Source organism: Erinaceus europaeus, chromosome 2 (genome assembly GCF_950295315.1).
Source record: "Erinaceus europaeus chromosome 2, mEriEur2.1, whole genome shotgun sequence".
NCBI classification, from domain to species: domain Eukaryota; kingdom Metazoa; phylum Chordata; class Mammalia; order Eulipotyphla; family Erinaceidae; genus Erinaceus; species Erinaceus europaeus.
The window spans coordinates 200211059-200234267 of NC_080163.1; the positions used below are offsets into that span (position 1 = coordinate 200211059).

The 23209-nt window shown below is 46.3% G+C and overlaps 1 protein-coding gene across 1 annotated transcript; it reads left to right on the plus strand.

Annotated features, from left to right (window-relative positions):
- Positions 1–8994: 8994 nt before the first annotated feature.
- Positions 8995–20221, plus strand: PLA2G12A (phospholipase A2 group XIIA). Its single transcript, XM_007534489.3, has 4 exons — positions 8995–9230; positions 14487–14563; positions 16089–16254; positions 18809–20221. Exons 1-4 carry the CDS (start codon positions 9035–9037, stop codon positions 18925–18927), a joined length of 558 nt encoding a protein of 185 aa, XP_007534551.1. The 5' UTR covers positions 8995–9034; the 3' UTR covers positions 18928–20221.
- The last annotated feature ends 2988 nt before the right edge of the window (positions 20222–23209 follow it).

The window sequence follows — 23209 nt, forward strand, 5'->3', positions numbered from 1 at the left end:
GGCCAGACTAGAAGGCCTCTAGCTGATGGTCCCATTGGAAGATTCTGGAAAGTACTTGCTGGAGGAGCTGAGGAAGATGCCCTGAAGGGGTGAGCTGGGCCAGGGAAGCAGACTGTTGGGGTAATCCAAACTAATTGGTGATGGCAGAGATGAAAGCAGGGTGCTCTTGAAAGGGACTCCCCCAATCTTAGACATGTCGAGGAGTAATACAGGTAGCATCTGGGGACAGAGATGGCAGGGCACTAGGGAGATGATCAGGACACTTTTCAGGTTTTTCTCTTGGGTGACAAGAAGATCAAGGTTACCACTGGTCAAGAAATAAAGGGGAGACAGGAAGGGAAACAGGTCTTCTTAGGGGTGTTTTGCAGCTGCAGTGTCTCTGAGAGCACAGGGTCAGTAAGCAGAAAATACACAGGGGGCCTGGCGGTAGAACACCTGTTTGAACACACACATTACCATGCACCAAGAACCTCGGTTCGAGCCCCTGCTCTCCACCTGAAGAGGGGATGCTTTACAAGTGGTGAAGCAGGTCTGCAGGTGTCTCTGGTTCTCTCTCCCTCTCTAACTCCACCGTCCCTCTAAACTTCTCACTATCCTATCAGATGAAATAGAAGTGAAAAAGATGGCCGCCAGGAGTGGTGGACTCAGTGACGGCACTGAACTGCAGCTAGAACCCTGATGACTATATGTATACTCACCATACATGAAGGAAATACAGAGCTGACCACCAGCCAGAAAGAAGCCTTTTCTAAAGAAACCACACACCTGACTTCACCCTGATGGCCTAAAACTCTCACCTGAGCAGGTTCATTCCCACTATCCCTAGTGCTTCACTTCTGTGTACCCAGCAGCTCTAAAAATCTACCCACAGGGATAACCTGAAAGTCCTTCTCCTGGGGAGGGGGTAGATAGCATAATGGTTATGCAAAGACACTCTCATGCCTGAGTCTCCAAAGTTCCACGTTCAATTCCCCCCACCCCCCCGCCCCGCACCATCATATATGCCAGAACTGTGCAGTGCTCTGGTATTTCTCTGTGTCTTACTCAAAAGTAAAATAAATAAAATACTTAAAAAATTAAATAAAGGGGAGTCAGGCTGTAGCACAGCGGGTTAAGCGCAGGTGGCGCAAAGCACAAGGACCGGCATAAGGATCCCGGTTCGAACCCCGGCTCCCCACCTGCAGGGGAGTCGCTTCCCAGGCGGTGAAGCAGGTCTGCAGGTGTCTATCTTTCTCTCCTCCTCTCTGTCTTCCCCTCCTCTCTCCATTTCTCTCTGTGCTATCCAACAATGACAACAACAATAATAACTACAACAAAACAACAAGGGCAACAAAAGGGAATAAATAAAGAAAATAAATATTTTTTAAAAATTAAATAAAAATAAAGTCCTTCTCCTGTCACACTGCCCACCCGCAGGACAGGGTGACCAATAAACTCTAGAGATCACTCAGAGAGAAGACGCAAGTTATGTGTCTGACTGAGGCCCTGAAGGTGGCTCCATTGAACATGTATGAATCCCTAAGGGAAGGGGACAAGCAATGGAGCAGCTCCTTATGGGCCAGAACCCTTCTCATAGCAAGATTTATAATATGTCAAGAACTCCAGGCTACAAAGGAATTGATTCAACAGGAAGCAGGACCAGCAGTGGGGTAAGATACAGGCAGAGGGAATTGGCTCTGTATCTAACTCAGCTTGAGGTTGTCACAGTCTCAGTAAGTTACTGACTCTCCACAGCCGTATCTGGAGTCAAGCTAATCCAGGTGCCTCTGCATCCGGAAGGCCTTTGTACGGTCACCCTTTTATGTGTGAGGAGTCCGCAGACAGCTTTACTGGAAGCAGAGTCCTCCAGGTGCCCGGTCAGGGATCAAGTACGCATTATGTCCGGAGTCATCAAATATCTATTTGGGGGAGTCAGGCGGTAGCGCAGCGGGTTAAGTGCACATGGCGCAAAGCGCAAGGACCAGCGTTAAGGATCCCAGTTCTAGTCGGGTGGTGGTAGCACAACGGGTTAAGCGCACGTGGTGCAAAGCGCAAGGACCGGCATAAGGATCCCGGTTCGAGCCCCCAGCTCCCCACCTGCAGGGGAGTCGCTTCACAGGCGGTGACGCAAGTCTGCAGGTGTCTGTCTTTCTCTCCCCCTCTCTGTCTTCCCCTCTTCTTCCATTTCTCTCTGTCTTGTCCAACAACGACGACATCAGTAGCAACCACAATAATAACTACAACAATAAAACAACAAGGGCAACGACAGGGAATAAATAAATAAACATTAAAAAAAAAGGATCCCGGTTTGAGCCCCCAGCTCCCCACCTGCAGGGGGGTCGCTTCACAAGCAGTGAAGCAGGTCTGCAGGTGTCTATCTTTCTCTCCTCCTCTCTGTCTTCCCCTCCTCTCTCCATTTCTCTGTCCTATCCAACGACGACATTAATGACAATAATAATAACTACAACAAAAAAACAACAAGGGCAACAAAAGGGAATGAATAAATATTTTTTAAAATGTATCTCTTTGGAATGTGCTACTACACTCTCCCTATTTTGCTTTGACCTTCTGTTCGCCCCAAATCTATGTATTGTCCAGCATGATGGTGTTAGAAGCAAAGCTTTGGGGAGGGGCTTAGGCCATAAGCGTGGAGCCCTCATGAATGAGGTGATGTGACTTCTGAAAGAGACCCCAGAGCGCCCTTGCCCCTGCCAGCCTGTGAGGACACAGGGTGAAGTCAGTGCTCGGCAGGCTGTAAGAGGCCTTTCTTTCCTCGGAAGCCGACACTCCTGGGACCTGGTCTGTGACTTCCAACCTCTGGAATGGTGAGGATTGACTTCCTGCCGGCTTTTTTTCTTTTTTTTCCTCTCAGCAGTGGTGTTTTGTTATTGCAGCTGAGCTAAGCCAGCCACTGCCCAGTCTGCCTCCTAGTGGACCTGCCCCAGCAGAGAACATTATCCGTGGAGTCAGTCCCATGCTCCCCACCTCTTTGTGCTACCAAGGTGTGTCTTTCTCTCCCCCTGGGGCCTGAAAGCCACTCATGCCATTAATGCCTTCAGGCAGAGATGGCATCCCTGTAGATCTGAGCTCACAGTCTGTGGTCATGAGTAGGAACATTCCAAGCTGCCCCAATATCGACCCATCTTCCTCAGGTGTAGCACAGAGTATGTTGTCCATCCTCCCTTCAGAGGATGGAACATTCTCTACCATTGTTGATCCAAGTTGAGGGCAAGGTCCTATGGGGGCCCACAAGGGGTCTATTTTATTGTTCCTGGTAGAGATGACCAGTAACAATGGAGAGAGGGATTTATTTGAGGTCTAGGCCCATCATGTCTGTTTGGGACTCTCAAGACTCACAATTCTGGAGCTCTACTGCAGCATTAGTACTGAGCAAAGACTTAACCTCTGGGCTGGAACTGTCTCCCCAAATAACATTTATTTTCATCATAGTAGCACCGGGGAAGCCTTTGATTAGATACTGGAAAAGATTAGGAGATAGAAAGAGTTGGGTGGTGGTACACCTGGTTGAATGCACACATTATATGCACAGGGACTCAGGTTCAAGTCCCCAGTCCCCATCTTCAGGGGGTAAAGCTTCATGAGTGATGAAACAGGGCTGCAGATGTCTCTATCTCTCCCTCCCTCCCGATTTCTGGCTGTTTCTATGAAATAAATAAAGATTAAAAAAAAGGCTAGGAGATGGGGAATGCCCTTGATCCTTTGTATTCTGTTTATCTTATGTTATTTCAAATAACAACGGGTTGCATAATCTTCTGGCTTCCTAGCATTCTAAGTCAACAGGTGACATGGAACCCAATAACCTTTGCATCCTCGCCTGGTTCATTCACACTGGTAGTGGTCCAGGAAGTCCAACTATAGCGAAAGAACAAAACTCTGTCTCAGTGGGCCTCTGGGCTTTGAAATGCCACAGCTATGCTGACACCTTCCAAGTTTATTCAGAATAATAAACTGGAGTGCATTCAGAATAAGGTTCTCCAAGCTGCTGTGTATGTAGCCGATTTCCCAGATTCCTGCCAAATCCTACCTCTTCCAGAACTTTCCCGCTGTATTAACTAGTTAGTGAGAACTCTATCTTTCCCATTCTCAGGGCCAAACCCTGGCTGTCATCTTTGGCTCCTGCCTCTCCCTCACACCCCAGATCCTGGCCCTCTATCTGAGCTGTGGCCTCCACCAGCTGCTTATATCTCCCCGTGACCACTTTCCACCCCTCCAGACTCATCTTCCCTGGCTTGGGACATCCACAGTCTAAGTACATGTAGACAAACTAATTATTCGCTTCAGGAGAGATGTGGGGAAATGCCGTGATGTGTAAACAGCAGTGTCTGTCAGCATGATAACAGGTTCTTGTGGTCAGAAGCAAGCACACTGGAGAGAAGACTGTTTTCAAACTTCGTACTAAATATTAGTGGGGGGGATGAAAAGTGGGCTACCCAGAAATCACCCCATTTGTTCCCCAGGAGGCTGGACTCACCAGGGCTGCAATGTGTGCGGCCAGCAACACCCAGTCCTGGGTCTAGAGGATCCGACACTTGCTTTTTGTCATTGCCTTGAAATTCTTTTTTCCTTTATCTTTATTTATTTGATAGAGACAGCCAGACATCAAGGGGAAGGGGAAGATAGAGAAAAAGAGAGACAGAGAGACACCTGCAGTCCTGCTTAACTACTCCTGAAGTTTCTTCCTGTAGGTGGGGATTAGGGGCTTGAACCTGGGTCCTTGTGCACTGTAATGTATGCACTTAACCAGTCCCTCACCGTGAAATTCTGAATCCTTTATTTTTTTTCTTAGCAGAGCACTGCTCAGCTCTGGCTTATGGTGGTATAGGGGATTGAACTTGGAACCTTGGAGGTTCAGGCATGAAAGTCTATTTGCATAAGCATTAGGTATCTCCCCATCATTTTTTTTATTTAAGAAAGGAGACATTAACAAAACCATAGAATGAGAGGGGTACAATTCTGCATAATTCCCATAACCCGATCTCCACATCCCACCCCCTCCCCTGATAGCCTTCCCATTCTCTATCTCTCTGGGAGTATGGATCCAGGGTCCTTACTTGTGGGTTGCAGAGGGTGGAAGGTTTGGCTTCTGTAATTGCTTCCACGCTGAACATGGGCATTGACTGGTCGATCCATACTCCCAGTCTGTCTCTCTCTTTCCCTAGTAGTGTGGGACTCTGAGGAAGTGGCGCTCCAGTACACATTGATGGGGCCATCTGTCCAGGGAAGTCTGGTCAGCATCCGGAACCTGGTGGCTGAAAAGAGAGTTAACATACAAAGCCAAACAAATTGTTGAACAATCATGGACCTAAAAACTGTAATTAATAGTGCAGATGAAGTGTTGTCGGTAGTCCCTGCATGCTCTTGTGTACTTCTGCTTTCAGGTATATATTTTTCCCCTAGTTTATGGGCACGGGTGAACCTATGCTCTATCTCAGGGGACCTGGACTATATATCTAGGTTTGGGGACTTTATTGGGGAGTGGAACGGCTGGAAATGCAATTAGAGAATACTATGAAAGGAAAGGTCTCACCCGAGTGATGAAGCTGAAGGGTTGTCATTCTACACCTGGAGTCTCTGGTCACAGTCTGAAGTGCAGCATGCTGGCGTGGCCCTCGTTACGTTGACCCATCATTCTTGAACAAACAGTTTTAATACTGAGCCAGTGGTCCAGTAAGGAGGGTCAGTGGCCCAGTAAGGAGGGATACTTTTTTTTTGTGTGTGTGTGTGTGTGTCATCATCAGGGCTTTGCCACTCTGAATCTGACTGTTTTCAGACAGAGAGAGACGGATATCATAACACCAAAGCTTCTTCCAATGTGGTGGTGGTGTGTGTGGGGGGGACCTGAAACCTGAGTCATGTACTTGACAAAGCAGGCAGGGAGGTGGGGGCGGAGCCGGGCAGTGGCACGCCTAGTTGAGCACACGTTATAATGTGCTCAAGGACTTGGGTTTAAGCCTCCAGTCCCCACTTGCAGGGAGAAAGCTTCTTGAGCAGCGAAGCAGTGCTGCAGGTATCTCTCTGTCTCTCTCCCTTTCTATCTTCCTCTCCCATCTCTGTCTATATCCAATAAAATGAAGTAAAATAGGAATTAAATAAACTTAAGAAACAAAGGCAGTCAGACCACCCAGGCAAGCTGTCTTGTTAGTTTAGGAGCTTTGCACAGCACATTCATGATAAGCTCACAAAGGCTGGGGCAGACACAAATGTCAAGCTAGTATTCACTGATTAGTCCTTTAGAAAGGACACAGCTATTCCAGCATTTGCAGTATCACCCTGGATCCTGCGTTTAAACTATGGAAAACTGCCCAGAGACCAAAGACAAGCAGATATTTATAGCTCTGGTAAAAAAAAATGACTGCAATTGTTATTTAAGGACCTGACACAGCAGCTGGGGGCAGGATGCAGACACATGTCACTGGTGCTGTCACCTTACAAAAGATCATGAGTAAGGCTTTCCTTAAGATCTATTTTTCCATACTCAGATGTAGAACATTATCTCCTCCTTTCCAAGGAAGAAATTCTGTGGGTTTTCTGATTGGACTATCCCTGTCCCCGCCCCTGTCAGTCAGTCACCACCAAGACCTTGGGTTGACCTGTTCTAGCTTGTGGGTCTCCCAACCAAGGCCAGGTCATGTCAGGAGCTCAAGCTCATCTCCAAGTTTCTTAACCCTGACAAAAGGCAAGGTCACCAAGGACTCCACCCGCCGGTCCTCTACAAGCACCTCAGGGGCTTTTGAAATATACTCTCTTGAGCTGTGGATCTGAGTATGAGTACAGGCAGCATTTATGCACTGTAGTGATGTGCCATTAAAAAAACAAAAACCTTTGCTGTGGGGCAAATGGTGTGATAGGCAAAGCCATGGACTTCAGCACTGGACTTCCCTTTCTGCAGTTCTGAGTTTGATCCCTGAAGCTGAATGTACCAGGGCTGTGCTCTGGCTTCCCACCCACTCCCTTTCTCACACATGTACACTAAATAAAACCTTTAAAGGAAATTACTTAATGGCAGTCAACTTAGATCGTATAAATATAACCAAGCAACATACTGAACATCTTCAACTGACAGAATAGAAGTGGTCAAATTTATGAAATTCCAAAAACAACATAAGAGTTAAAAAAATAAAATGTACTTACTAATTATTTTCATTGGATGGAGACAGAGAGAAATCAAGAGGAAATAAGGAGAAAGAGGAAAAGAGAGAAAGAGGGAGAGAGAGAGAGAGAGAGAGAGACCTGCCAACACTGCTTTAGTATTTGTGAAGTTTTCCCCCTGCAGGGGCTTGAACCCAGATCCTTGTGCTGCATCATAACATGTGTGCTCTATCAGGTGTGCCACTGCCCTACCTCTGAGTTAAAAGTTAGTAAATAAAACTTGTCAAAGCCAGGGAGATGGCTCAATGGGGTTAAGACCATTCTTTCATGCTTGCTTGAGGCCCTGAATTTGGCTTTCTTTCTACACACACACACACACACACACACACACACACACACACACACACCATGAGAGCACCAAGGATAGAAACAAGTGGAACTCTATGGATGGTGTAGTGCTGCTTTGGTGACTCTCCTAGAATTTTTTTTAAATCAATACTTATTGACCCATCATTGGTTTACAATGCTACCGAATTTTAGGGACACACTCTATACCTTTCTATGTGTATAAGCCTCACCACAACTGCCAACAAAGTTCTAGTGTTATCTCAAAATCAGAAACCCCACTCCCAGACCATATGCCCACACTATTTTCCATATAGTAACCACCATTTTTCATTGAAAAACAACTTTTTTTTTTGGAGCAGGTGTTTTACACACCCAGGCTAACTTTTTTTCCACACTGACTTTTTTTCACCACTCCCAGGCTGATTTTGTTGCTGTTGTTGCTCAGATAAAGAGTTTTGTTCAGCACCAGAGCTTCCCCCAGTGCCATGGGGTCCTCATGTGGTGACAGGGCTGCAGCTGGGGTCAGTGTACAGTAAGGCAGGCACTCTACCCAGTGAGATATCTCTCTAGCCCCTCACTGAATCTCAGAGTTAGAGTCTTTGTTGTTGTTCTTATCGTTTAAAGGTTTATTAAATGTGAGGAAGGAGAGAATCAGAGCACTGGTAGTTGTGGTTTATAGTGCTACCCAGGATTAAACCCATGTTTCTCCTGGTGCCTCAGGCATGCAAATCTGTGTTTCTCTCCCTCTCTAATTCCTCTTGATTTCTGGCTGTCTCTATCAAATAAATAAAGATAATTTTAAAAAATGTAAGTGGTTTAGGAGGTGGCACAGTGAATAAAGCATTGGACTCTCAGTCATGAGGTTACTAGTTCAATCCCCAGTAGTCCTTTCTCTCTCTTCCTATATTTCTCATTAATAAACAAATAAAATCTTTTTTGGGGGTGGTCGGTGGTAGCGCAGTGGGTTGAGCGCACTTGGCGCAGAGTGCAAGGACTGGCATGGGAATCCCGGTTCGAGCCCCCGGCTCCCCAACTGCAGGGGAGTCGCTTCACAGGCGGTGAAGCAGGTCTGCAGGTGTCTGTCTTTCTCTCCCCCTCTCTGTCTTCCCCTTCTCTCTCCATTTCTCTCTGTCCTATCCAACAACGACATCAACAATAATAATGATAACCACAACAAGGCTAAAACAAGGGCAGCAAAAGAGGAAAAATAATCTCCAGGAGCAGTGGATTCATGGTGCAGGCACCGAGCCCCAGCAATAACCCTGGAGGCAAAAAACAAACAAACAAAAAAAAACATTGCTGTCTGTTGTCTGCTGTCACTCAGCTTGAGGACCTGGGAGCAAAGGGCCTGGCCTGCTTCCCTTGTTCCCCTGGCCTGCTTCCCTTGTTCCCAAAGGCCTAGGGGCGGGGCCTAACCCATAGGCGTGGCCACTATCGAGGGGCGTGGCCGACGCCGGGGTGGGCGGTTACGTAGGGCCACACATCCTCGCGAGAGCTCCGCCCAGCGGCGTGGTCCAGCCCCCCCAGCAGAGCAGAGGCCATCACTCTGCGGCCGCCCACGCCGCGGCGGGGTGTGTGCGGCGCGCGGGCTGCCCGGATGGCCGCGCTCGCCTTGCTGCTCCTCGCCCTCCTTCCCGCCGCGCCGCGGGGCCAGGAGCAGGAGCAGAGCACCGACTGGAGGGCCACTCTGAAGACCATCCGGAACGGCGTGCACAAGATCGACACGTACCTGAACGCCGCCCTGGACCTGCTGGGCGGCGAGGACGGGCTGTGCCAGTACCGCTGCCGCGACGGTGAGCGGGAGGCTCCGGGAGGCTCCGCGCTGCCCCGTGGCCGCCACCGCCGCGGGTGACACGGCCATGTGCCCGGGCCCGAGCGCGGCAGCCCCGCTTCGGCTTCCCTTGGGCAGCCGAGCCTGCAAAACCTGCCGAGGATTCTGCAGTCGGGTCGGGTGCACTTTTTTTTTTTTTTGCAAGAAATCTCCGCTAATGATACAAAACTCCCCCCCCTTTTTTTTAATTGTTATTTTATTTTTAGGTATTTTTTTTTTCCCCCTTGCAAAACTGCAGACAACGAAGGGCGACCTTTGTACACATTTCCCCCTGCGCTCTTCTGTTGAGAAAGAGCTTGGCAAAGAGATCTCGCCCCGACAGGCGTGCTTTTGTTTTTGTTGTTCTTTCTCTTTACTTGGCTGTCAGGGAGGGATCCCCCCCACACACACACACACACATACATCTTAGTTGTTCACTGTTAATTCTTTGTGATCGTCGTGATTTGACTTGGTCCTGTTTTCTGAATCTTGCTTCTGTTTCAGTCTCAGAACGTTATTAGTACGAACGAACCCAGGATTTCAGCGAAAGGGGTTTTCTTTCCCAGCAACCGTCTTTTTTTTTTCCCCAATGTTTTTATTAGTGGCTTAATGATGATTAACAAGATTGTAAGATAACAGGGGTACAATTTCACACAATTCCCACCACCAGAGTTCCATGTCCCATCTCCTCCATTGGCAGCTTCCCTGTTCTTTATCTCTGGGAGTATGGACCAAAATTCCTTAAATGGGATCTCTTTATGGGGTGCAGAAGGTGAGAGTTCTGGCTTTTTTTAGTTATTATTATTTCTAACCAGAGAACTGTTCAGCTCTGGCTTATGGTGGTGCAGGGGATTGAACCTGGGACTTTGGAGCCTCAGTGAGCATGAGAGTCTCTTTGCATAACCATTATGCTATCTACCCTCCGCCCGAAATTCTGGCTTCTGTAATTGCTTCTCTGTTGGACATGGATGTTGGCAGGTGGATCCAAACCTGCAGCCTGTTTCTATCTTTCTCTAGGTGGGGCAGGGCTCTCTGGAGGGGAGGTTCCAGGACACACTGGTGAGGTTGTCTGTCCAGGGAAGTCAGGTTGGAATCACAGCAGCATCTGCAACTTGGTGGCTGAAAGGACAATCCACCTTTTTGAAGGCATGTGCATATTAATAGTCCCAAATAAAGGACTCAGGCTTCTCTTTGGAAATTCCAAATGCTCATATAATTACTGGGGAACTGTCGTGTGTGTATGAGGCCAGGGCCCAGTTTAGGACTTGGCAGCTCAAAATAACAGGACACTGCCCAAATTTTTTTTTTTTTTATTTAAGAAAGGATTAATTAACAAAACCATAGGGTAGGAGGGGTACAACTCCACACAATTCCCACCGCCCAATCTCCATATCCCACCCCCTCCCCCGATAGCTTTCCCATTCTCTATCCCTCTGGGAGCATGGACCCAGGGTCATTGAGGGTTGCAGAAGGTAGAAGGTCTGGCTTCTGTAATTGCTTCCTCGCTGAACATGGGCGTTGACTGGTCGGTCCATACTCCCAGTCTGCCTCTCTCTTTCCCTGGTAGGATGGGTCTCTGGGGAAGCTGAGCTCCAGGACACATTGGTGGTGTCTTCAATCCAGGGAAGTCTGGCCGGCATCCTGATGACACCTGGAACCTGGTGACTGAAAAGGGAGTTAACATACAAAGCCAAACAAATTGTTGAGCAATCATGGACCCAAAGCTTGGAAAAGTGGAGAGGAAGTATTAGGGAGGTACTCACTGCAAACTCTAGTATACTTCTGCTTTCTTACTTTACACTGCCCAAATTTAACAATAACACCAAGTTGTATGTAGGGGTGAAGGTAAAAGGAACCTGCTGGCCTCCTTTCAAACAGGTGATGGCAACTGCTGCCTGCAATTCCAAAACCAGTTTCGTTTTCTTTTTTTTAGAAAGGGATTTATTATTTATTTATTTATTTAATTTATTTCTTTATTGGGGAATTAATGTTTTACATTCAACAGTTAATACAATAGTTTGTACATGCATAACATTCCCCAGATTCCCATTTAACAATACAACCCCCACTATGTCATTTATCATCCTTCATGGACCTGTATTCTCTGCACCCACCCACCCCAGAGTCTTTTACTTTGGTGCAATACGCCAATTCCATTTCAGGTTCTACTTGTGTTTTCTTTTCTGATCTTGAGTTTTTCAACTTCTGCCTGAGAGTGAAATCATCCCATATTCATCCTTCTGTTTCTGACTTATTTCACTCAACATGATTTTTTCAAGGTCCATCCAAGATCGGCTGAAAACGGTGAAGTCACCATTTTTTACAGCTGAGGAGTACTCCATTGTGTATATAGACCACAACCTGTTCAGCCACTCTTCTGTTGTTGGATCAAAACCAGTTTCTAATTGACTTTCCTGGAGGTGAAGAACGTGGCATTATTCTGCACCCCAAAAACAACCTTGACCCAAACTCCCAGTGATAGGAGGAAGAAGATAAGAGGGCTCTGAACTCCAGCTCCATTTGCACCTGGGGAGAGAGGTGGAAAAGGAGAGGGACATATGGAGGTAGTAATGGTGACATGAGTGGCTTGGAGGAGAAGAGAGGATTGGATCAGGAAGAAAAGGGGGGCAATTATGTATAAATGGGGACAGACAGTTGTAGAGATGATGGCTGGTCCATGTCTACAAGCTCAGGGGAGCTGCAGTGGTTTGCAGGGGGGGAGACTGAAGATTCAGAACTTTGGTGGTGGGAACTATGTGGAATTATAGCCCTGTTGACATGTCATTTGGTAAATCAATATTAAATCACTAATAAAAAAAGGAGAAGAATGTGGCAGTATGCTGTAAGGGCTCAGTGTCTCACTCCTCCCTGAATTTAATGCCTGAATTTTCCACCAGCTTGCAGTGGGTAAGCTGCTTTCTGGTTTGGGAGACTTGGGAGTGAGGACTAAGTGAATCTTTTGAAGGTCAAATGGACGCCTCTCCTGGGCAGGCATTAACAGTTGTACTTGGTCTTTCGTCACTGTCTGTTCATTTGTTGTGGGTGTGAGAATCAGAGCTGGCCAATGGCATGTACAAGGAGGAACTTCATTAACGTTAACGGGCCACAGAAAGAGCTTGTGCTCTTAAAAGAATTCTGCACCCTGACAAAGGGACAGTACAAGCTTATACAGGGGGCTGCAGGCTTCTATTTCAGTGATACTACAGAAACAAAATTCTTGGGAGACCAACACTTTGGGTCCTGATGGAATGCGGATACAGAGCCCTCTGGTCATCTTCTAACATTCCCCCCTCTGAGAATATGGATTAAAATTCTTTATGGGATGCAGAAGGTGGGAGTTCTGGCTTCTGTAATTGGTTCTCCACTAGACATGGATGCCAGCAGGTGGATCCATACCCCCAGCCTGTTTCTATCTTTCCCTAATGGGGTAGGGAGTGAGCGGAAGGTCTCGGAAGGGGCAAGCTGTGCATATTTACTAAGTGTCAGAGGTGGTGTGACCTGGGAAGCCGAATGATTATTTTCCTAGTGAAAGGATGATGTTACACTCTCCTTCCACTTCATCCTTTTTATCTTTCACACGTGTCACTGAATTCATGTTTGGAATTAGAGCAAGGCCTCCCAACATGAAAATACAAGTGAACCTGAGAATTAGGAAGCCACAGGAGTGCATGAAAGCCCCTTCAGGCCTGAGCAAGTCCTGTCTGCTCTCAAACTCTGGTTCCAAGCCACCACCTGGACGATTCTACTGAGGTGTCTTCTTTCCTTGCTGTTACTTGAGAAGCGCTCCTGGAACATTGCTCCAGCCCGTTGGGTGCGTGGGAAAGCAAGTGATAGTTGAAAACAGACTGGGCTTCACAGTGGAGGAGCCTGGGGCTTGCGGAGTGTTTCATAGTTGTGATAAAGATGCCGGTGGAGGCCTTTTACCTGTGTGTTTCTCTGAGCATGCTTCAACTTTTCCTGAATAAAAGCTTTAAAATACCTGACAGAGAGAGAGATCCAGAGCTGGGGGGTTGGGGGGGAGACAGTGGGAGCAAGAGGGTGGTCACAGTGTAGATACAGATTTGCTGCATTCAGTTATAAGGGCTGTCCAGAAGGCCTGGACTTAAGAAATCTCGTTCCTTTCTGCCTGTCCTAAATTAGGGTAGGATCACTGGGGGAAGCTACTTAGGGGAACACATTTAATGGTCACACGTGACTTCTTGTTATGCCCAGGAGGGAGTTGGGGAGCAAGAATGTAGACAGGTGCTGGGTACAGGTATTCTGACAAAGAGGGTGGCTTTGTCCAGGCAGGTGCAATAAAACTGGTGGAAAATAGTTGGATTGGGGGATGTATTTTGAAAGACAAGGTGTAGGATTTGGTGAGAGCTTAGAAATTGGGGATGTTTAAAGTTGGGAAGTGATTCCAGGGCAGGGGAGACAGCATAATGGTTATGTAAACAGACTCTCATGCCTTAAGATCTGAGGTCCTGGGAGTCAGGCAGTCACACGGAGGGTTAAGCGCATGTGACGCAAAGCACAAGGACCGGCATAAAGATCCCAGTTCTAGCCCCCGGCTCCCCACCTGCAGGGGAGTCACTTTACAAGCGGTGAAGCAGGTCTGCAGGTGTCTGTCTTTCTCTCCCCGTCTCTGTTTTCCCCTCCTCTCTCCATTTCTCTCCTAACAATGACGACATCAGTAACAACAATAATAACTACAACAATAAAACAACAAGGGCAACAAAAGGAAATAAATAAATATTAAAAAAAAAAAGGTTGGGGTCCTAGGTTCAGTCCCCCTGCACCACCATCAGCCAGAGCTGATATATATATATATATTTCTATAGTGATTCCAAAATTTCTGGCCTGAACAGTTAGAAGATGGGGTTGTCAGTAAGTGAAGTGAAGCCAGACTTGAGGTGGGGGTTGTAGGGAGGGGGTCAGTTTTCAGTTCACTAGGGAAAAAGAATAGTGTACTTGTGTGCAATGGAGAGTGATTGAGTAGAAAGTAGAAACAGCCATTAGTCTCATTGACAGAGTGGAGGGGCTGGGCCAGGGGCACAGAGAGCAGGTGCCAGCCAGCAGCACCCGGGCAGAGCACAGGGGTGTGGACACAGCTTGGTGGGGAGGGGTATTCAGCTTCTCTTCCCATCGCCTCCTTTCCTCAGTGAAGCAGGAGTGAAGATCAGGAGCCTGAGAGGGAAGGGAGGTTTGACAAGTACAAACCCTGAGTAACTAACAGGACACTGTTTCTGTTTCACAGGATCTAAGCCTTCCCCACGCTATGGCTTTAAGCCCTCCCCGCCCAATGGATGTGGCTCTCCGCTGTTTGGTGTTCATGTATGTCCTGTTTTTACTTGATACGTTGTATGTTGGTTGGCCGTGTAACCTCTTGATGATTCAAAACTACCAGTGTGTTCTCAGATTGACTAACAGTGTCATTTGTGGTAATAGGGATTATATTCTTTATAGCTAAAAACATTTAGTAAATCCTAAAAAAACTAAAAGGGAGTAACATTCACATGTTATTTTTGGATCATATTGATGTCAATACTATTTAACTGACATGTCGTAATATAAGAAGAATAATCTGAATAAAGCATAAGCTGTCTCCTGGGAGGTGGTACAGTGGGTAAAACATTGCCTCTGGCATGAAGCTCTGAATTTGAGCACTTTTCTTGTGCAGTGACACGTCTAAAAAGGGGACTGTTCCCTGAATTACTTCACATAAGGTTGTTTCAATATTAAAAATGTTTTAAAGATTAAACCATAAGAAACAACACACAAGCTGCAGGAGCTTTAAAGTTTTCAGTAGCATTTTGTGTGAAGTGTATTTTGTTGGGGAAGGGACACAAAACTGTTGCATATTAAAAAAAAAAAAAATCAGACATGACCTGCCCCTGAACAAAACCTTCCAGTGGTTCTAGTCTTGCCTTGATTTTTTTTTTTCTTTTTTATTGGATAGAGAGAAATTGAGAGGAGAGGGAGACAGAGAAGGAGAGAGAATAAGAGACACCTGCAGACCTGCTTTACTGCTCATGAAACCTCTCCCCTGGAGGTGGGGAGCTGGGGCTCGAACCCAGTTTCTTGTGCATGATGACATATATGGTCAACTGGATGTACCATTGCTTGCCCTCCCCTCATCTTACTTTTCTGTGGTTTTTTAGACAGTTGATGTGTGTCTTTTTATTTTTGGATTTTAAAAAATATTTACTCATTTTCCCTTTGTTGTTTTATTGTTGTAGTTATTATTGTTGTTGTTATTAATGTCTTCATTGTTGGATAGGACAGAGAGACATGGAGAGAGGAGGGGAAGACAGAGATGGGGAGAGAAAGACAGACACCTACAGACCTGCTTCACCGCTTGTGAAGCAACTCCCCTGCAGGTGGGGAGCCGGGGGCTTGAACTGGGATCCTTATGGCAGTCCTTGTGCTTTGTGCCACCTGCACTTAACCACTGCACTACTGCCTGACTCCCTTGTGTGTGTATCTTAAAGATTTATTTGTTAGAGAGAGAGAGAGAGAGAAAGAGAACCAGAGAGAGGATCACTCTGGCATATACGTTTCTAGGACTGAACTCAGGACATCATGTGTTAAGTACAACACCCTACCCAGTGCCCCATCTCCCAGGTTGCTGGCCACTGTGGTTGAGCAGGGGCTCTGAGGCCACAAATGACCCGTGATGTGGGCTAGTGCAGAGGAAACTATGGAGAGCTGTGTAGGGAGGGCGCTTGTCACAGAAAGGGACTTGTCATCTGGACCTCGGGGACCTGTAATGCTGTCCTCTGTCCAGTCTTCCCGGTCGCAGGGCAGAGGTGTCGGGTCCCTCAGCACCCCTGACTCTGTCATCCCGTGTCCCCCACAGCTCAACATCGGCATCCCCTCTCTGACCAAGTGCTGCAACCAGCACGACAGGTGCTACGAGACCTGCGGCCACAGCAAGAATGACTGCGACGAGGAGTTCCAGGCCTGCCTCTCCAAGATCTGCCGGGATGTGCAGAAGACTCTGGGCTTGGCCCAGCACGTGCAGGGTGAGCATGTGGGGGCAGGGAGTCGGGGGGGGGGGAGCTCCCTGCTTCTGTGGAGTGAACACATTACCATGCTTCAAGGACTTCAGTTCTAGTCCCTACTTCCCCACCTGCATGTGGGAAGTGTGTAGAAATAATTTATTTCATCGCAGTGATCCGAAGAAATAGGGAATATTTATCTCATGCTAGATTTATAATAAGCTCTGGTAATACAACTCTTGATATCAGGGAGGAAAAGTTGTTTAAATTGGAAATAAAACAAAGTGTGTTATGGTCAATTTAAGGGGTTGGGGTAGAAAATCTGAAAATTATTTGTTTCTATTAGTGATTGAACAGAGCTTTACTAAACATATCTCTATACCATGATCTAATACTAATTGTTGCCCTTGCGTACTTTAGGACTTAAACTTTTGTTAATCATAATTACATATAGGGGGCAGGTGGTGGCACATCTGGTTGAGCACACATGCTGCAATGCACAAGGACCCTGGTTCTAGCCCCTGGTCCACACATGCAGGGGGAAAGCTTTGTAAGTGGTGAAGGAACCAGGGCTGCAGGGGATCCCTCCCTCCTTCCCTCCCTCTTCCATCTCTATTTCCTCTTCCCTTCTCAATTTCTGACTGTCTCTGTCCAACAAATAAAGATAATTAAAAATAATAATAATAATTACATATAACTGAAAATTATAATTCTTCTTCTATTGACAAATCAGTTACACAAGTGAAATACCAGTAAAAAGAAAAATCTCTTTCTCAGTCAATATCATGAAAGGAAACTACTCCCACTGCAGGAACTAATAAGAGGACACATTAGAAGTTATTACAGTGCCTGGCAATGGGGCACCCCATTAAGTGTACACATCACCATGCCCAAGGACCCAGGTTCAAGGCCCTGGTCCCCATCTTCAGGGGGGATGCTTCACGAGTGGTGAAGCAGGTCTGCAGGCATCTCTCTCTCTCTCTTTCTCTCCCTCCCCCACCTCAATTTCTCAACATTTTGTCTAATATGAACATCAATCGGTCTTTGTTATCACCACTTTTTAAGGAAGGAAAAAGGTTCAGAAAAACATTACATACTTAAGTCTTTAAACTCCAGCTGTCTGACTCTAAAACTCCCCAAGTCACCTCACCTTACAGATGTGATAGATTTCTGAAAGTTCAGTGGCAGCTGTGGAGGAAGGCCTCTGCAGGTGAAGTTTGTCCTCACGCCTCTGAGTCCCCTCTCGGGCTCCCAGTGAACTGTCTGCGTAGACAGATAAAATAGGAACGTGTTTCTTGCTTCCTGATGTAAGGACGTGTGAATAGGGCTAAACAGAGAAGCCTGCTTCCTGGCAGCCTCCTAATAATAGCTGGAGCTTTCCACTTCTGGAACTGGCAGTATTTCTTAGTAGCACAGTCCTAGGAGGAGGTTGAGAAAATATTAAGATCTCACTCTGTAAACCCTTCCTTTTATGTTAAGCATATTGAGTGGTGAGTGATCACTTACTAGAAGCTGTAGAAGCTGTTGACCATAATTAAATATTTTGAGTCTTCTTTGGTTTTAACTAATATTTCTTTTTTTAAAAAAAAAATATATATAATTTATTTATTTACTAGATAAAGACAGAAACTGATCATGGAATGGGGGAGATAAGGAAGGAGAGGGGGGCTGGAGTAGATAGCGTAATGGTTATGCAAAGAGACTCTTGTGTCTGAGGCTCCAAAGTCCCTAGTTCAATCCCCTATACCACCATAAGCCAGAGCTGAGTAGTGTTCTGGTTAAGGAAAGAGAGAGAGAGAGAGAGAGAAAGAGAGAGAATGGGGAGCCGGGCAGTAGCGCAGCAGGTTAAGCGCAGGTGGCGCTAAGCGCAAGGACCGGCATGAGGATCCTGGTTCGAGCCCCCGGCTCCCCACCTGCAGGGGAGTCTCTTCACAGGTGGTGAAGCAGGTCTGCAGGTGTCTGTCTTTCTCTCCTCCTCTCTGTCTTCCCCTCCTCTCTCCATTTCTCTCTGTCCTATCCAACAACGACGACATCAACTACAACAACAATAAAAAGACAACAAGGGCAACAAAAGGGAAGATAAATAAATAAAATTACAAAAAAAAAAAGAGAGAGAGAGAATGAACACGAATAGCCTCACTGCTCATGAAGATTGCTGCCTACACATGGGGAGTGGGGGCTTGAACCTGGGCCCTTGCATTGGGTAACATGTGCATTCAACTGAGTGCACCGTCACCCAGCCCCTTCAATGTCTATTTCTCCTGCCCCTAAGAAAATTCTCTCTTTGAAATGTAAACTTGAGAGTGTTGCTAGGCATCTCTGTTAGTGATAATTCTCAGACTCAAGTTAGTGGTGATGGGCAGTTCTGTGCTACTAGAGATGGTTTATCTTGTACAATATATATATTGGATTGGACAGGGCCCTGCAAACCAGAAGTAGGTATAACATGAAGAGGCCGAACTCGAGGGTCTGTGTGTGTTTGCCACCAGGAGCTGGGTCCTGGCGTCCTGGGGGCTGCGGCCAAGACAGAGCTGTCCGCTACAGCTGCCCAGCGTAATGACGCTCTCTCATTTTGCAGCCTGTGAAACCACAGTGGAGCTCTTGTTCGACAGCGTGATACATTTGGGCTGTAAACCCTACCTGGACAGCCAGCGGGCCGCCTGTTGGTGCCGCTATGAAGACAAGACTGACCTTTGAAGAAGCTGCTATGGGCGGTGACCCCACATGAGGACAGAAGACTGTAACTTTGATCAAAGAGCAAGCATCTCTACGACATCCACGCTGCCTTATACTCATGAAAGGACTGTATGTTGACTTTAAAACTTCAGAATTTAAAAAAATGTGGGGAGGTATCTTCCTGGACCACTGCTGCCTCCGTTTGCCACGTTATCCTGACCAATCATAGAAGGAGGCATTTGTTCAGGGAAGAGGTTTTTTTTAAACTGAGTTTTTACAACTGTATTTACAAAAAAAAAAAAGTGAGGTCAAATCTAAAATTCATTATAAGGTATGCTCAGCATTATCTTACTTGGTAATATGGGGCAATCTTCATCTGAAGTACATTTGTTTATTTTTTTAAAATGTAAACGTATCTTTATACCTGGAAAGATCTAACTTGTATCCACATCTATTCCAGTGAACACACGCTGCCTTTCTATAGCTGCTGAACATATGAATAAGTCCTGCTTTTCTGCTAATGATGGGACTCCTTACAGGGACAGCGTTTCATGTTTCTTTTGTAAAACTGGAGCCATCACCTGGTGACCTATTAGGGCGCAAAACAAGGACAGCTAAGTGCCTTGTGGGATGTGACATGAGCAAAATTCAGAAGCACAGCTGCTCATGTTATATAAACCACTCATAAGACAAATGCCATTACTTTTCTATAACCTTTTACCTTAACTGGAGAGAAGATGGACTTAGTGAGACAATCAAAAGTTGAAAACACACACCACCACCACCACCACCACCACCACCACCACCACCACCACCACCACCTCCAGGCTGTTACATTCTGGTGTTCCCTATTAAGTGTTACTCAGGCTAGATAATGGGCTACTTTTTTTTTTTAAGCCTGTTAACTTTTTACCTTTTAAAGAGTCATTCTTGCTATATTTTTTCAAGTCTTTAAATAGGAGTCCAAAGGGATGAAAAAGCTAGAACTTTATTTTAATAAATGTGTGTTGTTGTTGTTTTTACAGCACTCACTGGCTTTATACAAGGACTAACTCAGAGTGTGTTTGTAAAATGCATAGTTCACGGTCCTAGATTATATACAGAAATCAGTAGAAACTATGGGCATATGCTCTTCTTACAAAAAGCCTTTTCTTGGAAATAACTTGACATTTACAGAAACAGTGCAAAAATAATTAGATAATTTCCTGTATACAGTTTACCCCTGATGTTTACATTTTACATATGAGCATGAAAGACTTGTCAAGAAAGTGACTTGGGAATTGTAACTACCATTAAATTCTAAACTTGATTTGGACCACACTTGTTTTTCCATTAATGTCAATCCCTCGCCCAGAATTCACTCTCAGATACCACATCGTGTCTAACCTTTGGTCTCTGCAGCTCCCCAGTCTATGTTTGTGATAGCTTTGATAGTTTTTTAAATAACTTAAAAAAAATTTTTTTTTAATGAGAGGGATGGCAAGAAAGATACAGAGAGAGTGAAACTAGAGCCCTGCTCAGCTCTGGTTTATGGTGGTGTTGGGGATTGAACTTGGGTCCTCAGAGACCCAGACATGAAAGTTTTTTTGTATCACCATTATGCTGTCTCCCCGACCTAGCTTTGACACTTTGGATGGGGTACTAATTAAGAGCTTTGTAAACTATTGCTCGGTTACTGTGATGTCTTCTTGATGATTGGACTGAGAGTATGGGTTTTAAGAAAGAAAACCAACTACGGCAACAAAAGGGAATAAATAAATACTTGGGGGGAAAAAGACAGAAAACCCCAGTGTGGAGGATTCTTCTCATTGAATCACATCAGCTAAATGCCGCTACCTTGATGATTTAACACTAGGCCCTCCTCAGGTAGTGTCTGTTAGGTCCACTTAACCCCTTCCTCCCCCTCTCCATCCTCCAGTTTTCCTGGAATTTGTCATAAGTTTTATTGCCACCAGGGTTATCAGTGGGCTTGGTGCTGCAAGACTAATCTACTGGGAGTCAGGCGGTAGCGCAGCAGGTTAAGCGCAGGTGGCGCAAAGCACAAGGACCAGCATAAGGATCCCGGTTCAAGCCCCCGGCTCCCCACCTGCAGGGGAGTCTCTTCACAGTTGGTGAAGCAGGTCTGCAGGTGTCTGTCTTTCTCTCCGCCTCTCTGTCCTCCCCTCCTCTCTCCATTTCGCTCTGTCCTATCCAACAATGACGACATCAATAAAAAAACAATAATTACAACAATATCAAAAAAGAATAATCTACTACTTTTTGTTTGTTTTGATTCCGGGGTTATCACTGGGGCTTACTGCACTATGAATCCATTACTCCTGGCGGCTATCTTATTGGATAGAACATAGAAATTGAGAGTGAGAGGGGGAGATAGAGAGGTAAAGAGACAGAGATATACCTGCAGCCTTACTTCACCACTTACGAAGTGTTCCCTTTGTAGATGGAGAGCAGGGGTTTGTACCCGGATCCTTGTGCAGGTCTTTGTGCTTAGTACTAGGTGCTCTTAATCAGGTGCACCGCTGCCCAGACCCCTCTTTTTGTTTTTGATACAGAAACTGGAGGGACTTAAAGCCAGGTAATAATGTGTGTTCCATAGCATGTGCCACTGCTTGGCCCTTGGCTTGGCAAGATTATTCTACCTCCCAGAAGGGGGAATCAGTGGTGATTTTTCTCAAACTGCATCATCTTTAAAATCCATAATAACATCTGCTATAGAAGTTATATAACATTATCTGTCCCTTTCAGATACATGGGGGTGTGTGTGTGAAATTAGCCAGTTGGTCTCAAGACTCAGACAAGCTCTAAAAGTTAGGTAAAAGGACAGGAAGTCCTGCTAGCCAGATAACTCCAAACTGGAGAAAGTGCAGAGTTCAAGTGCTGAACGCTTAATCTCAGGATGACTAAATATTTACAGAGCACCTCCCATCTGCTCTGAACCAGGGCATGAAACCAGAGGTCTGTGAGCAGTAATCAAAGTGAGAGGCCAGCTGTCTCCGGCCTGTTGCACTTGCATCACTTAGGTCACTCAGTGGCTGCGAGCCCAAGGGAAGGTGAGTGATGCTGGGAGTTGGCATCTTAGCTGCAAAATAAGTTGTACAGAGAGCCGTTTCTGAAGCATTTGGTGCCTGCAGTGAACACAGAATGTCAAGGACACAGTAAAAACCCTTCTCTATTGATTTCCCTTAAGAGGTCAGAATCACCAGCCCACGTGGGAGAAAAAGCCATTCAGATCTTACCTGGGGATACTTGTAAGAGTCTCTCACATGCTGCCTCATTATCCTACTTGAGTGCCTTAGTAGAGTCTTGTTGTTTTTCCACGTTGGTGCCCTGACAATGCCAAGGCCCCGACGGGCTGCGGAGCATGAGGTCACCCTCTCGTCAATGTGCACTAATTAGCAGCCACTGTAGGTGCTCAACGGGACCCAAGGTGGGGGGGGGGGGGGCAGATGAAGCCTGCTAGGGCAGCTTCCAGAGACAGGAGCACTGGTCTTGCGCGCCTGGTGAGGAATTTCTGCAGGTTTCCGCTCCCAAATCCTGAGGTTTTTGTAGAAATGACAGGCCAGCAGGAACCCAGTGGAGCTCAGAGGTTAGGAGAACACCTGTATTTGCAGAGCTGGTCTTAGCAAGCGAGCTCATGCTCTACCCACTGAGACCCCGCAATGATAGGCACCTAGGTATTTATCTGCAGATTCTCAGGGTGGTGATTCTAAATCTACAGTGGAAAACAGAAAGCAGGAAATACAAAAGCCATAAAGTAGCCTGGCCACTTATCAAGGGGGGATCTTCGGTTTAGCCGGAAGCCTGCTTACAGAAGCAGAGGCATTCTCAATTACACACTGAACCATGTCTGTTTCTCCCTCACCCTCACTTATTTCTGGAGCCAGTTGTTTCCAAGGAAGCGGAACTGTTCAGTGGAGTAGGTGATTTTTGTTCAGATCTGCCCGTTTGTGAGTCAATCCTTGTAGCTGGAGTGGGGAGGTGGGAATTCGTTTCTCAGGCTTTTATTTGTCTTATCAGGGGACCTTTCAAAGACTCTGAAGACCTGGCTTGTCGCCCCCTAGTCCCCGCCTGCAGGGGGAAAACTTTGTGAGTGGTGAACTAGTGTTGCAGATGTCTCTGTTTCTGTCTCTCTAACTCTATATCACACTTTTTCCTCTCGATTTCTGGCTGTCTCTATCCAATAAATAAAGACAATACCAAAGGGGAAAAATAAAAAAGGTCAGGCTTGCCAGCACCCTCTCTCCCAACCCCTGCTTGGCCTGGACCCCTCACACCAAGGGCATTTAAGATACAGTGTCAGGGC

What these genes read in the sequence shown, in the direction of transcription:
- PLA2G12A (XM_007534489.3), top strand. Translation starts at nt 9,035, where the DNA reads ATGGCCGCGCTCGCCTTGCTGCTCCTCGCCCTCCTTCCCGCCGCGCCG. An exon ending in CCAGTACCGCTGCCGCGACG is followed by an intron (nt 9,231 to 14,486) that starts GTGAGCGGGAGG and finishes TCTGTTTCACAG; the next exon opens with GATCTAAGCCTTCCCCACGC. An exon ending in CTTGGCCCAGCACGTGCAGG is followed by an intron (nt 16,255 to 18,808) that starts GTGAGCATGTGG and finishes CTCATTTTGCAG; the next exon opens with CCTGTGAAACCACAGTGGAG.